Source organism: Scyliorhinus canicula, chromosome 22, assembly GCF_902713615.1.
Source record: "Scyliorhinus canicula chromosome 22, sScyCan1.1, whole genome shotgun sequence".
Lineage (NCBI taxonomy): Eukaryota > Metazoa > Chordata > Chondrichthyes > Carcharhiniformes > Scyliorhinidae > Scyliorhinus > Scyliorhinus canicula.
In genome coordinates, this window is record NC_052167.1 from 12,839,174 (window position 1) to 12,851,554 (window position 12,381).

Here is a 12,381-nt window from a genome sequence, read left to right on the forward strand (position 1 = left end):
GACAATCGTTTTATCTTCAGCTGTCTTATCTCTTCATTTTTTTTACTTTATTTTGAAAACCCGATGTTCATGTTTTAATTTTACTCATCAACCTAATCCCTCATGTGTCTGAATAATGTAGATTGGCAGCAATCATTTGAGTTGCATGGGATTTCTCTCTGCTTGTTTCTCCAGAGCACTTTATGATCGAGTTGCAGAAATGGAACACGATCTAAGTTTTAAGAAGGATGATATTCTTTACGTTGATGATACTCTGCCACAAGGAAATTTTGGTTACTGGATGGCCTGGCAATTGGACGAAAATGCTCAGAAGCTGGAAAGAGGGCAAATCCCCAGCAAATACATGTAAGCATGACAGGGGCTGAAAGGAGAGCGTGAATAAAGAAGTTTTTTTTTAAATGCTTACTCTGAAAATGAGAAATGCACTGCATTTTGCTTGTGTTTTTAAAAATATATAAGTATCAGTGGCATCACGCTTCCATGTCAGAAGGTTGTGGTAAGTGTCGCTTCAGGGGTCATCTTCTAGTCTAGTCTGACAATTAGGCAGAGGGAGTGCTGCACTGTTATGAGTTGCAGACTTTTGAATGAGATATTAAAGGCAAGGCTCTGTTTGTTCATATGGATGTAAAAGTTCCCATTGCCATTTTTTAAAGAAACATTGGGGCTATCTGGTGTTTGAGCCAATATTCATCACTCAATCAGTACATCAAAAAATGGAGGGTGCAAACATTTATCTCTGTTATTGTGTTGCCTTGTACAAATTGGCTGCCACATTTTTAAGATGATAACCGTCCCTACTCTTTCATCTAAAAAGAACATTGAAGGTGAAGTGGTTTGGGACAATCTGAGAATGTAATAGGCACTATATCAATGCAATTATTTGTGCTGCCTATTTAAAGTAAATTCCAGGGGCCAAAGCTGTCCGTACAAGCTGCTATCTTTTGGTGTCTCCTCAGTTCCCGGAGTCTGTGACCACAATGCATTTCAGACTGAAGCACTTCAATGCAGTCCAGCAGTTGGACATGATAGTAAATAAAGCTTTAGCCCCAGTACTAGGAATGCCTCATGTTTTCAAGGCTGTTACTTTGAGTCACTCTACAAAAAAGGTTTCCTGGCTGAGTACAATGGATCCTATGTCAGCCAGTTTCAATCTGTCACATTTTTTGTATTGTACCTTTCTGTATGAATTTGTTACTTGGCAAGTAGGATAACAGATTGAAACCTGGATTTCTAAACAGCATTCTCATGATTTTGTAGGATGATTAAAAGGCACAAGCTCTCTAGACTCAAATTCCCGGTGAATGATGATTTGGCGTTGAGTGGCTGTGTTTTTTAAAAGTTCAATTTTAGCTCAAGTTACATGCACCGCGTGCGTGATGGTTTCTGCTTATTCAGAAAGCATATGGTGGGAAGCATGTATCTTTACTGCTGCTAAAATCGTAGAAAGGTGAATTGTTCGGTTTGTGGGCATGCTGTGCCAAATATGTCCCAGTTTGCCATTTTAAATTTAGTATCCAGTCAAAAAAGTGACTGACAATATTGCACATAGTTCCTGAGGCTTAATAGGCGTATAGCAACACCAACCTACATCATCATTGTACAGCCTAAACACATTGTTTGCCAGAGGTAAAATCCCAGTGGAATATTCTGATAAATTGGCTAATGATAAAATTTTGTGTTGCTTTTAATGGCACGTGATTTGGGACCACATAAAGTGGTACCAATAGGGAGGTGATTGCCCCCTTCAGCTAAACTTGAGTACACATTACATTATTACCATATCCAGAATTTAACGATGAATAAGAAGAAAGCAAGAGTCTTGAGTGCTCAATGTTCTTTCGAGTGAAAGACCGTGCCAGGGATCATTTCAATATTGTTAAAGATTTCAGTAATGGTGGCCTGAATGCCAGAATCTTTCAGATTGTTGTTATTTTGTGTTGTTATTTTGTGTGTGATTGGATCACTTAGGATTGTTACACCTTGTTCAGTATTGATTTTAAGGTTATGACCTTTATTTTTTTTTATAAATGTTTTTTATTGTGTTTTTGAACAAAGTATATTTACCGTTATGTACACCGGATAAGAGACATATATATATATACACATATATAGAAGAGAAGGGCACACCCAAACATACCAAAGAATATAGTAAATAATAAAAATAATTTTAAAAAAAAAGAAATACAATAAAATAGATTAACTGGTAGGGTATTGTGCACCAGCTCAACAGCAGCAACTCTGTACACCTGGCAAAATTATTTACAACACATAAGTGGGCGACTGTTGGTGGGGGGAGGGGGGGTGGAGACTGGGGAGGTGAATATACATTTGGGTGCCGGAGAAACAATTACAGTGGGCAATACTCGAATGGGTTTGGTGTTGGTGTTGTCGCTTGCTTCTCCTGGACGGATCTCGCTGCCGTCTCGCGCTTGCGTGAATGGCTCCCATGTTCTGTGGAAGCCGTCGTCTGACCCTCGGATGGCGAATTTGATTTTCTCCATATGGAGAGATTCCGAGAGGTTGGACAGCCAGTCTGCAGCTTTGGGTGGTGCTGCTGACCGCCAGACGAACAGGATCCTCCGGCAGGCGATCAGGGAGGCAAAGGCAAGGGCGTCCGCCCTCCTCCCCAGGAATAGATCTGGCTGGTCCAAAACCCCGAAGACCGCCACTTTCAGGCATTGCTCCACCCTCATCCCCACCACTTTGGATATTGCCTCGAAGAAGGCTGTCCAGTACCCTGCAAGTCTGGGGCAAGACCAGACCATGTGGGCGTGGTTGGCCGGGCCTCCTTGGCACCGTTCACATCTATCCTCCATCTTCGGGAAGAACCTACTCATACGGGTTCTTGTTAAGTGGGCTTAATGTACCATTTTTAGCTGCGTCAGGCTGAGCCTTGCGCACGTGGCGGTGGAGTTGACCCTATGCAGTGCTTCGCTCCAGAGTCCCCACCCTATCTCAATCCCCAGGTCCTCCTCCCATTTCTTTCTTGTTGCGTACATGTCACTACAGTTTCCTTTATCTAATATGCTTGCGTCCAGTAGTTCTTCCAGTAGTGTCTGTCGTGGCGGTTGTGGGTACGTCCTTGTCTCCTTTCGTAGGAAGTTTTTGAGCTGTAGATACCTTAGCTCAGTTCGTCCAGTGTTGCGATCCTGCCGTCCGTGTATAGATCCCTGACTGTCAGTGTCCCTCCATCCTGCCCCCACCTTTTGAAGGTGGCGTCAGTCAGTGCTGGTGTGAACCTATGGTTGTGGCAGATGGGAGCTTTGTCTGACATTTTGGTCAGGCCAAATCGCTGCCGTAGTTGGTTCCAGGATTGGACGGTGGCTATCACCACCGGGCTGCTGGAGTGTTTTTTTGGGTGGGGATGGGAATGCTGCCGTGGCGAAGGCCCGGAGGGAGGTCCCCGTGCAGGAGGCCTCTTTCGCGTGCACCCACTCTGCTTCTGGCTCCTTGAAGGTTACGACCTTTATTATAATTGTAGTAATCCAGAGGGAAGTAGGCTGTGACCTTTGTACCCAATTCATTTTTACCAATTAAGGGGAAATTTAGCCTGGCCAATCCACCTACCCTGCACATCTTTGGGTTGTGGGGGCGAAACCCACGCAAACACAGGGAGAATAGAATAATTTTTGATGTTTTCCTGTGCCCCTGGATTCACTTCTTTGTTTAGAGTTCTCATTTCAGTTTTTAACTATGGCATGCTGCTAAATTGTATTCTGGCAGGATGGATCAGGAATTTTGCAGAAGACATAGTATGTCAGAGGTCAAGGATGAAAATGGCTCAGTGAAGACTCTGTCAGCGGCGGCCCGAAGGTCATTCTTCAGACGAAAGCAGAAACATAAAAGGAATAATTCAAAAGATGGAAAAGAGATGTTGGCCCTCGATGCCATAAGCACTGATTCTATCCCTTTGTTGGAAGGTATTTATTTTGTTAATTTTTTATCGAGAAATGAGCAACCAGCTCTTAAGCGTGAGCCATGGCTTTATGTCAAAAGAAGATTGGGAAAGCCCAACTTCTGAGGGAGTGTTGGTAGCCATGCCACCCAAGTGCATTGAATTGTGAGAAGTGGGATCAGCTTTAATTCACTGTGGTGGACCCTGAGCAGCAGTCTCAAAGAAAGACATTTTTGGGGGCTTCCCACGCGCCTCCATCTTTGCTGGGGTCACACTCCGCACCTGGTGATGTGGCAGCCTGCCCCCAATGATGCCGCTCCCCGCTTCCAATTATGTTGCGCACCCCAATGGTGTAAAATGTCGCCCACCATGACATTAATGCCCTCCTGATCCCGCCCACCCTCAGCTCAAATGATGGAAGGCACAGAAACCCCAAATCACTGCTTATCAGACTGATGTGGTGCTCTTTAACTTATGACAACAACAAACCTGTACTAATTGATAAATTGAAATCCAGTCCTACCTGTCATCAGCATGGCAGTAGAGATGGTCAGTATTGCGATCTGTGTGTCTTGAGACGAGCAAATATGAGCTGGCTGATGAGCAACAGGGTGGAGAAATTAGCCGATGATAACTGCAGCACAGTGCAGGAGAGCACAGTACAGAATGAGCCAGAAAAATTCCAGTGCACCCAACAAAGTGGGATGTGCAGTTCAAGTCAAATATCAGTGGCTGTGCTGGCAACTATCTGGCAGGATTCCATTCTTTAATTGTGCAGAAGAATAATAAGAGATTTTCTCCCTAAGGCTTGTATAGAGCCATGGAGGTTGGCGGTTACTCATCTGTTATGACTGTCTGCATAAGGCCATCAGCCACAGTAGGAGACCAGCTTACATCCTCTCTTGAAGGGCAGAGTTTAACTGGAGAACATGGTGGAAGGACACATTTTTAGATTTTCTTGCTTCATTAGTTGTTTGCAATGCATAGCAACTTAGAAGGCTTTTATTCTGCACTTTTTCATAAGTTCACGAAATCATCAATCACAACATCGTAGGAAAAATCTTGTGAGGATGTATTCTCAATTGTCAGTATTGCTGAACTACTCAAATGGTCTTGACTCACTGTACTTCGCAGATAATTTTTAACTCTTCAACAAGAAAGCATTTGTGGCAGGTATTAAAAAGATGTTCAGAATGGTTTCCACATTTGGAAAGGTTGCTTCCAAACCATCACGTACAAGTCTGTACAAATCAGCTAATGATCTGGAAGTACAGAGCTCATAATTATTAATGAAATGAATGAATTGCTTCACTTCAGCTTTAGAAAGATTTGTGTCTATGTCCTCCCGGTAAAATTCAAGAACTTCATACTGCAGCGGCTCTCGGCATTCTCATCCAACATCAAAAAACAGGCAAAATTATTCAACGGTCCTCTTCAGAGATTCACTTCTACCCTGCATTTGCACCATTATTTTCATTTCATTTCTGTGTCATAAATAACATTGACAGTCTCAATGATGATCTTTTTCCCTTTTAAATTGATTTAATTGTCTCTAGTTTCACCAAAAAATAACTTCCAGTGTCTTCTCAACTTCAGAGGGACCTATATTCTTTGTTGATGTCCGTGCCTCTGTTTCCACTGAGGCATGGTCATTTCAAATTTCCATGACAAAGCTTCTGAGGCTAACAATTGTGAAACAGTCAATAAAGTTGTATCACCATTTTGCAGCAATTGTCTGGTGGCGTTAATTCTTTGAAGTAAACATTCCATAAAACAGTAAAACTGCAATTGTGTACTTTTCAGACTTCTCTGCTAAGGATTACGCTGCAACTTTCGTACACGGTTTCGCTGAATTTGATGTGGCTATGTTTGAGAAGCGTTCTTTTATATCGACAAAGTTCAATCTCAAACCCAAAATAGCATCTGCACGAGCGGACCACCTGGTGTCACAAATTCTTTTGACCATCAAATGTTTTCCATGTCCCTGCTCCAAGCGTGATTGCTGCATATTCCACTGATGGGTGAAAAGAAGCATACATGTTTTGAACAAAGTAAAAGAAAATGCACAGCTGCCTCACATGATTCAGTTGCAGCATTGCCGATTAAATTCAAGAAGTGACCTGAACATGGGATGGACAATGCACAGGGGCTTCCATTGTTCAATATTGCTTGTAGACCTGAACTTTTTCCTGCCATATTTGCAGCACTATCGAAGCCCTGCCCAAGACAATTTTTGGTGTCCAAATCTAAACTTGAAATGATATCCAAAACCATAGTCTTCAGGCACCCAGACGTGTAGGCTTGTAACTGCAGAAATCGCTCCACAACTTCACCATCGCTGGTCACATATCTTTCAATTAATGTTAATCGGTCCACGTAACTCACATCTGATGTTGAAGTACTATTATGGAATAGTATTTGGCATCTTTGGCTTCATTAGTGAATTGGTTTCTGTCATTATAGTGATGAAGTGATCGTAGGTTCAGTGCATTAAAAAGTTGGTCTTCACTGAGTCACAAAACTGATACGTTTTCGAATGCTTTTTGAGAAGCTCATCAAATTCATAGAATTTACAGTGCAGAAGGAGGCCATTCGGCCCATCGAGTCTGCACCTGCTCTTGGAAAGAGCACCCTACCCAAGGTCAATACCTCCACCCTATCCCCATAACCCAGTAACCCCACCCAACACTAAGGGCAATTTGTCATGGCCAATCCACCTAACCTGCACATCTTTCGACTGTGGAAGGAAACCGGACCAGCCGGAGGAAACCCACGCGCACACAGGGAGGATGTGCAGACCCCGCACAGATGGTGACCCAAGCCGGAATCGAACCTGGGACCCTGGAGCTGTGAAGTAATTGTGCTATCCACAATGCTACCGTGCTGCCCTAACTGAGATATTCAAGGCAGGCTTTAAAAATTACCTCTTCGACTTGACACTGATAACTCATCATGTCCTCTCAGAGGTAGTCCCAAGGAAGGTAGCAGTTTGACTGTGACAACAACACGTCCCAGCACTTTACTTCAATAAGAATACTTCATTTCAAATAACGCAGAATTAATTCTTCCAGATAATTTACATCTTTGAAGGAATGCACACATTGTTTTAGTATGACTTTTGGAAGTTTCATGATCAGCAATATCTCTTTCAACATTTCTCCAGTTTGAGTACCCGTCAACAAATGATTGTTTCCCTTTACAAGGGTCAGGGAATAATTTGCAAACAAATCAGTCGACTGAAAAATCAAACAATTTGTCCTTTCTGTCACACCATATTTCTTCACCCTCAGAAAATGGTATTCATGAAGACTTCTAAACTGCTTTTGGCCTCGAACCTCAAAATCTTTTCTCAAATTTTCAATGTTACCTATGTTCTCTGGTCTATTTATTACAACATATTCAATCATACCCAGTGGAACAAATTTTGACCATAAGGCAGTGTTTTCAGCGTAGGTTTAGCCCCTCACTTCAGCAGCAGAAGGACAAAGAGCTTGAGCAGTATCTTGTAGTTCCATTTCAGAGTCCACATCTTGTTCACGTTTTTGAAGAGATATTGTCTCCGGAAATCGGCAGGTCGATGACATCAGACAAGTCACCAAAACCTTTTATGGATGTTGTTGTTGAGGATCAATATTCAGTTTTCTCACTGCTCAATGCTTCAAACCTTTTAAAGTAAAGTGCCAAATTGTATTTTTGCCTAGCTTCATCCTCTGCCTCGTCTTCAACCTCTGCGTTTTTTTGACTTCCAGATTCATTGTGTCTCTCCACATTGACTGGAGATTTAGGTCTTGATTTCAACGATTCGTCAATAAATCTAAAGAATCTTCTGTCAAGTGAAGCCTCCTTAAGAAAAAGCAGATGATTGTCTAAGCTGCTCAGTGACAAATTAAACAAAGCTTGTGAGCTGTAGGGGGCAGTCTACCGGAATTGTGAGAAGAATTGGTGTGAGGATGGGCCTCTCGCTCGGATGGCTGGACCTCGGCCCTCGACGACCACATGTGCTCCTGGCTGGCTGCTGCCGCTGGCTATTTGGCCAGGTAGTCTCTGTTCATTTTGGTTGCTCACCCGCACTGCTCAGCCCTGGCCTGGAGGACAAAAGTCTCCCCATAATAGCCGTTGGCCATCACCTTCTCCTCACCTCACTGAAGGCGTGGTAGGACCGCACCCCAATGTTAGGTCGGTGATCTCACCTTTGCCTCAGGCTGCCTGCCAGATCGGATGCCAGAAATCTGGCTACTGCTTTGCACCTTTACTCAATGAAAGTTCAGGCACTTCACAATTCAGGAGATCTGTGTCTGAACTGATCTAAGTCTCTCCTCGCCTCTCAACATCTGGCAAGGTTTTCCTGTTCTGAAGGGGAGTCCGCCAGTCAGGACCCACTGTATTGCTGCTGAGCAATCTGCAGATTTTGAGCTACAAAGGCTGTGATTGGTGTTCCCACCACGACAGTCACCTCTCTGTATTGGCTGATGCCCTGCACTACAGCGCTGTGTGTTTTATTGAAAGTCTGCCTCTTCTCAAAGATGTAAGATGATCATATTTTACCAAACTATTCTTTATCTAGTTGTTCTGCCTCACTTACTAAATACAGCTCTGATTTGTCAGTTATTACTGCTATTTTATATTTTTTTTAAGGCTGACTGTATATTGGAATTTATTTTCGCTGTTAGATTGTGGAAGTTTGGCTTATCAAAGAGTGCAGAAGATAGAATGCATCTCGCCAAGGCCTGTGCTTATCTTGGGACCATTAGTGGATGCTGTGAAGGACATGCTAGTGAAAGATTCCTCTGGAAAGTTCTGCAGATGCCCACTAGGTAAGTGTAAATCAACAGATTTGCTTTAATTTTCAAATATTTACTTGTGGTTTCTTCGGAGATTTATCTGAATGTCTTCATTCATACCTCAAAGTATTGATGCATTACTTAATTGAAAATGTGCTCTCTGCAACAGCTGGGGAAAAGGAAACTGTTGAGGTACAGTGACATTACTAGAAATCGAAATCAAAGCTGATCGTGCGGGAGTGCTCAGCGGGATTTGGCTGTCTGTGGGGAGAGAAACAAATTTAATGTTTCAGGTTGCGACCTTTCATTCAAACCCAAAGTTTGAGCCCCTTTCAATAAGTTTATCTTGTATCAATATGGGATTTGGCCATTTTTTTTAAACCCGAAGAGTTCCTTTTAGGATCTTTTGTTCATTATATAGCTGGGCAAAGAATACTTGGGAGTGCCCATATATCTGGAGGCTTGAGTGGACACTTAAGATTTATTGCAAGATGTTAATCTAATTAAAAGGAGACTCGGATGATTTGATAAGCAGCAAGGGTGCAGATGAAGTGCTAGCCTCTAACCATGAGGTCAGATTATACACGGGTTGACTTTTTTAAATCAGTTACTGTTCATATTTGACCTTGCTTCAATTTTTGTGGTCCTTTCACTTTGTTATTGTACTAGCACCACCAGTTTGCAAATTGAAGTTGTGAATACAATTTTTAAAGTCATTTGCGGTATGTGGGCATCCGTATGGTGCCCATCCTCAATTACCCCTGAGAAGGTGACGGGAACCACTTTCTTGAACTCCTGCCGTCCATGCGGTGAATGTCTGCCCACACTGTAGTTAGTGGGCGTGCTCCAACGTTTGACCAAGTCCGGATGATGTGCGATTTGAAGGGAAACTAATTAAGGTTTTGGTGTACCCTTGCATCTGCCACCCTTGTCCTTCTAGTTGGGAGAAGTCTTGGGATTTGGAAGGTGCTGTCGAGTTCAATTCCCACTTGGGTCGCTTCTGTGCGGAGTCTGCGCATTCTCCCCGTGTCTGCGTGGGTTTCTTCCGAGTGCTCCAGTTTCCTCCCACAAGTCCCGAAGGACATGCTTGTTAGGTGAATTGGACATTTTGAATTCTCCCTCTGTGTACCCGAACAGGCGCCGGAGTGTGGAGACTCGGGGATTTTCACAGTAAATTCATTGCAGTGTTAATGTAAGCCTACTTTTGACAATATAAAGATTATTATTATTAAATTGCTAGTTTTTAATCTACATTAAAATCAGATCAAAAAGTTTTTCCTTCAACTGACTTTTCCCTGCTGTTTGCAAAAGTCTTGATCGTATAATAGTAGTCATTATTTTGTATAATTTCACTGTAATTTCATTTACCACATGAAAACAGTGCAATCATTCTGCAGTTTAAAGTACATATTAATAGGAAATGCACAGGAGGCTCCAGCATTTGAAAAATAAAGTTATGTCAGTATTTCAGATATAACCTTTCATGAGAACTAACTGGTACCATAGTAAATAATGTTGCACTTGTAACCCCAAGGTTGAGTGTTTACATTTCACTGTGACACATTGTGCTGGAAATCTGTGGGCTGTCACAAGTTTAAAAAAATATATTGATTGACTTTTTGCACAGTTGGTTCTTTATTTCAGCTTTTCAACACAGTTTTTTTAACACCTTGTTGGTGCTTGAATTGGAGTATTCTTTTGAAGGAGTAATGAACATTTTCATGTCTGACTTGCTTGTTAGCTTTGCTATCTCATTAGTTGTTCAGATGTCAGCGAAGCCTTGGCGATAGCTGACTAGATTACGTTATATGATGAGCCGTTTGGTATTAGACAAATATATTAGCTCCACGTACTAATTTGTGTTTCCATTTTTTAATTCAGAGGTTATGAAGGCTTCCCAGCAAGCCATTGAACGAGGAGTGGCAGACTATCTCTTCATTGATTACAAGAGGAGGAGTGGCCATTTTGACGTCACAACTGTTGCCTCCATTAAAGAAATAACTGAGAAGGTTCCTCTCTCTATTCATTATTACGATTTATATAACTTGATCATTTATACTTCAGGTTGGCATCACAGTTCAAGAGAGATATCAAGTTGAGTTATAGCAAATCAAAAGTTGAAGGTGACATGGCAAAGCCTAGCCACTTGTTGGGAATACACCTCAGTGTTGTTATAATTGGAAAGCAGATTGTTTCTAATAACATGGCACATCAAGGTATGGGGTGCAGTGTCAGATCACATTGATGCACCAGAATCATGATCCCAACGGTGTTACATGTTGTAGGCGCCATAAACCCTTTCCATTTTGTACACCTTCCATTTTCATCAACTTTATTTTACAAAGTTTCTTGTTAACTTTGGTTTCCCCTTTCTCTTCCGACTGTTGTGACTGGACTTCGATCTTCGATATTCTGAGCAATTGCTGTTCAATATAATAGGGCAAATTGACAAACGTATGGCCAGGAGGAGAACTTTTCTTTTTCTTCTATCTCTTCAACAATTGTCATCATCTCTTTCTGTTTTTTTTATTGCTCTTCCACCTACGATTTAGCAAGGAAATATAATGATAGCATCAGTTTGCATTTTCAGGCCAGTTTCTGCAAGGTGCCTTGCATAAACGGATTTGGTATACAAATTCTGTCTTTGCAAGCCTTCTCCAAAGTGGTTTGTTCAATGAAGAATGCAGATTTCTGGGGTGGGGGGGTGGATTACTTATAAGACCATAATATGTAGGAGCAGAATTAGGCCAGTCAGCCCATTGCGTGAGCTCTGCAATTTCTTTCCTCATTCTCCTGCCTTCTCCCCTGAACCCTGATCCCCTTATTAATCAAGAAATCCCCTTATTAATCAATAAACCAGATTTGTGCTTGAAGTGCTGTTACCTACAGGGCTACAGACTAAGAACTGGAACATAGAACATTACAGCGCAGTACAGGCCCTTCGGCCCTCGATGTTGCGCCGACCTGTGAAACCACTCTAAAGCCCATTTACACTATTCCCTTATCATCCATATGTTTATCCAATGACCATTTGAATGCCCTTAGTGTTGGTGAGTCCACTACTATTGCAGGCAGGGCATTCCACACCCTTACTACCCTCTGAGTAAAGAACCTACCTCTGACATGTGTCCTATATCTATCTCCCCTCAATTTAAAACTATGCCCCCTCGTGCTAGCCATCACCATCCGAGGAAAAAGGCTCTCACTGTCCACCCTATCTAATCCTCTGATCATCTTGTATGCCTCAATTAAGTCACCTCTTAACCTTCTTCTCTCTAACGAAAACAGCCAATCCCTCAGCCTTTCCTCATAAGATTTTCCCTCCTTACCAGGCAACATCCTGGTAAATCTCCTCTGCACCCTTTCCAATGCTTCCACAGCCTTCCTATAATGCGGCGACCAGAACTGCACGCAATACTCCAAATGCAGCCACACCAGAGTTTTGTACAGCTGCAACATGGCCTCATGGCTCCGAAACTCAATCCCTCTACCAATAAAAGCTAACACCCCGTACGCCTTCTTAACAACCCTCTCAGCCTGGGTGGCGACTTTTAGGGATCTATGTACATGGACACCGATATCTCTGCTCATCCACACTACCAAGAATCTTACCATTAGCCCAGTACTCTGCCTTCTTGTTACTCCTTCCAAAATGAATCACCTCACACTTTTCTGCATTAAACCCAAGGTGGAATTAGACAGGAT

At 42.5% G+C, this 12,381-nt stretch overlaps 1 protein-coding gene across 16 annotated transcripts in view; it reads left to right on the top strand.

The window, feature by feature from the left end:
• Positions 1 to 12,381, top strand: part of dlg5a (discs, large homolog 5a (Drosophila)) — a 220,779-nt gene that overhangs the window by 197,865 nt on the left and 10,533 nt on the right. For all 16 annotated transcript variants that reach the window (XM_038783233.1, XM_038783226.1, XM_038783227.1 and 13 more), the window contains 4 exons: positions 175 to 345; positions 3,724 to 3,920; positions 8,566 to 8,709; positions 10,558 to 10,685. In XM_038783233.1, coding sequence (XP_038639161.1) covers positions 175 to 345; positions 3,724 to 3,920; positions 8,566 to 8,709; positions 10,558 to 10,685 — 640 coding nt within the window. The remainder of the gene's footprint in view (positions 1 to 174; positions 346 to 3,723; positions 3,921 to 8,565; positions 8,710 to 10,557; positions 10,686 to 12,381) is intronic.